This window comes from Wyeomyia smithii, chromosome 2, assembly GCF_029784165.1.
Source record: "Wyeomyia smithii strain HCP4-BCI-WySm-NY-G18 chromosome 2, ASM2978416v1, whole genome shotgun sequence".
Lineage (NCBI taxonomy): Eukaryota > Metazoa > Arthropoda > Insecta > Diptera > Culicidae > Wyeomyia > Wyeomyia smithii.
In genome coordinates, this window is record NC_073695.1 from 183095289 (window position 1) to 183097969 (window position 2681).

General features: G+C 36.8%; 1 protein-coding gene across 2 annotated transcripts; it reads right to left on the reverse strand.

The window, feature by feature from the left end:
* Nucleotides 1-364: 364 nt before the first annotated feature.
* Nucleotides 365-2099, reverse strand: LOC129723404 (borealin-like). Of its 2 annotated transcripts, none has more exons than XM_055677602.1 (6): nucleotides 1837-2099; nucleotides 1647-1780; nucleotides 1479-1590; nucleotides 977-1190; nucleotides 745-915; nucleotides 365-683 (listed from the first exon to the last, which is right to left on the reverse strand). In XM_055677602.1, the coding sequence occupies exons 1-6, from the start codon at nucleotides 1934-1936 to the stop codon at nucleotides 503-505; spliced, it is 912 nt and encodes a 303-aa protein (XP_055533577.1). In that variant the 5' UTR covers nucleotides 1937-2099; the 3' UTR covers nucleotides 365-502. The 2 variants fall into 2 exon arrangements, with proteins under 2 accessions (XP_055533577.1, XP_055533576.1); XM_055677601.1 differs by having other exon boundaries at nucleotides 977-1202; nucleotides 1837-2098.
* Nucleotides 2100-2681: the final 582 nt, after the last annotated feature.

Consider the following 2681-nt stretch of genomic DNA (forward strand, 5'->3'; position numbering starts at 1 on the left):
CTTCGGCACAACCAAGAGCTTTGGATTTATCTTTATGTTCAAAATTGCACATGGAAGGTAATCCTGGATCCTCACAGTAGCGATCATTTACCTATCTTGATTTCGATTACCAATGGATCGAACCGCGCACAACCGATTAACATTCCGCATGATTTTTTTTTGAAAAAAATAGGCTTTCTGGGATCGTCTGGGATTTTTGAACTTATCTTCGAAATAATTTGTAAACATTACCATACTCTATTTATAATTTGAATATTTTTTTGGCAAACAAAAAAAGTATGCCCCTTAATTCACATAAAAGATATGACAATAGGATACGTGCTTAGTAACGCAAACCAACCCTCATATGATATTAGATGTTTTATTCGCAGTATCCATCTACAATATATGTAACTAATTTATATAATAGAAATATAGGAAAGAAAAACACGGCCATTCGACCGTTTGTCGTGTACATAAAGTTAAAAAAAAATAACGTAGGACAATTGTAAGTTTATCAAAGTTACAGTCTGAGAGTTCGCATGATCACGTTGAGATTCTCCTGCAGTTGTTTTAGCTCGCTCAACACGTTGGGGTCTATTCTGCTCACAATTTGCGGATCGACCGAATCCATTTCAGTTGGCCGAATAGCAAGCATTCCGTTCTGTACCGGGATGTTCAGGTTTGCTGTTGCTTCAAGCATGCTAAAATTTTTAATGTGTTCAATTTAATTATTTTAACTGTTTTTAGACTGATTGAACTTACTTTGCAGTAATAACCGGACTTCCAGTGATCGAATAAACTGATTCACCTAACCTGGCGTGGCGTATGATAGCCATTGCACTGTTTGGCTGCACTTTCGGAGTAATCGGTCCGTATACTCGGTCAACACTTATCGCTTTGGAACGATAAGCCATCGGTGTCTTAATTTTAGACCTATAAAAATGGGTTTTTTTTTAATTGTACCTCGCTATAGGCTACCCACATGTAAATTTACCTGGAAGCGCGATCTTTTGCAGTTTGATTTGTTCCAAGTGTTGTTCCCAAAACTGATCTGTTTGTTGTAGTGCATTGGAAAGCACTGTGATTTACGCTACCGTTAGCCAGGGCGCTTGTCGATTTACTACGACGGCGATATTTAGCCGACATTAAGGGACCCATTCGTCTGCTCGAGGATAATGTCGAAAGACGTTCGTGGTTTTCGCTCTCCTCTGTAAGGTAACCTAATGTTATGATCCAGGTCAACCATGGACAGAACCAGTCACCAAGATGAATTTTTGACAATATGGAAAAAATGAAAAGAATATGCAGTCACCACACAAAAAGCATTCTAAAACATTCTATTATAGTGTAATGGGTTGTTAGGTGCAAAATTAATGTTGAATCTTTTGTTTCACCTCTGCTGTTAATCAACCTTAATATTAATAATCTTAAAAATCGCTCATATATATTACTACGTGCGCAGTGTTAGCACTATTGCGTTAATATAAGGTACTTACCGTCATCCCTGGACTTTTTTCTAGCCGATTTTTCAAGAAACATACTCAAATTGGCCAAGTGAGTCGTTTTATCCGCATAAAACGAAGCTTCGATTTTTTCAGCTTCTTCATTCTGAAAGCAAATTATTTTAATTTTAAAATGACAAAACAAGCAAAATATAAACCCACATATTCTCTGATCTGATCAATGGTCATCGTTTGGAATTTTGTCGGAATTCTTTTTTTCAAAGCATCAACACAACGTTTTATTCCATCCAGTTCCTCTCGAAAGCTAAGTTCCAGATTAGCTAGTTCAATATCGACTGAAAATAGGAAAACAAAATAATTAAACTACAATATATTGGACGAGATTTATTACCATGAATTTCAAAGTCTCTGATCTTGTTCTCAATACGGGTGCGTTCATCTGCGGATCCCCGTTTTTTTCCCACTACTCGACGAATTTTTGTACGAGTCATTTTATTTTTAAAACAGTAAATGTAGCGGATTTATAGTAGCAACAGGTTACTTTATAGAAGACCACTTTTTACTCGAAAATATAGAATTCTTTTAAAGCTTCTACTCGTTGTATGGATGAAAAACAAAAAGTCCGTTGAAAGAGCGGGGCTTTGATCTGATTTGACGATTTGACAGTCTACTTTGATAGTGTGCGTTATGTTTTGCACTTTGTTTATTTTTTCGGTTACCAATAAATTACACTCATATTTCAAAGTCAACCAACTTAGGTACTTTTCACCGGAACTATTCCATAATCAGGGTTGCAATTGTTTCTGATAAATTCATGTTGAGGAAAACAAACACATCGATGCTTTGTTTGCAATTCTACGTTTTGAGCAGCGGCTCAAATATTCAGTTGGACACCTATTGTATGTTCCAAACTCGGGCTTATGCCTTGTTCAGACTACGCCGCATATCCACTGATATCGCGGGATGATATCGGATATCACCTCGAGTATTCACACTACGCTGAGATGATATGGTTTGACATTTGCTTTGGTAATTGAAAAGAGAAGAAAACAAAAAAAGGTCAAAGCAAAAACAAGACAATAAGAGCGATGCAATTAGGATAGAGATGTCAGCTAGTTGGCTCGCACCAACGCGAACTATCATATGCAATTGTCAAAATGCGTGGGATGACAAAAGCAAAAATAATTCCTTCCTTCTTCTTCGCATGCAACGCTAATTAAGAAATTTGTAGGGTTG

Excerpts from the sequence above, each read along its gene's own strand:
- LOC129723404 (XM_055677601.1), bottom strand. The coding sequence starts at position 1,936 with ATGACTCGTACAAAAATTCGTCGAGTAGTGGGAAAAAAACGGGGATCC. Across the intron at positions 1,591-1,646 it reads TTGATCAGATCAGAGAATAT|AATGAAGAAGCTGAAAAAAT; the intron begins GTGGGTTTATAT and ends ATTTGCTTTCAG. Across the intron at positions 1,203-1,478 it reads AAAAAAGTCCAGGGATGACG|GTTACCTTACAGAGGAGAGC; the intron begins GTAAGTACCTTA and ends TCATAACATTAG.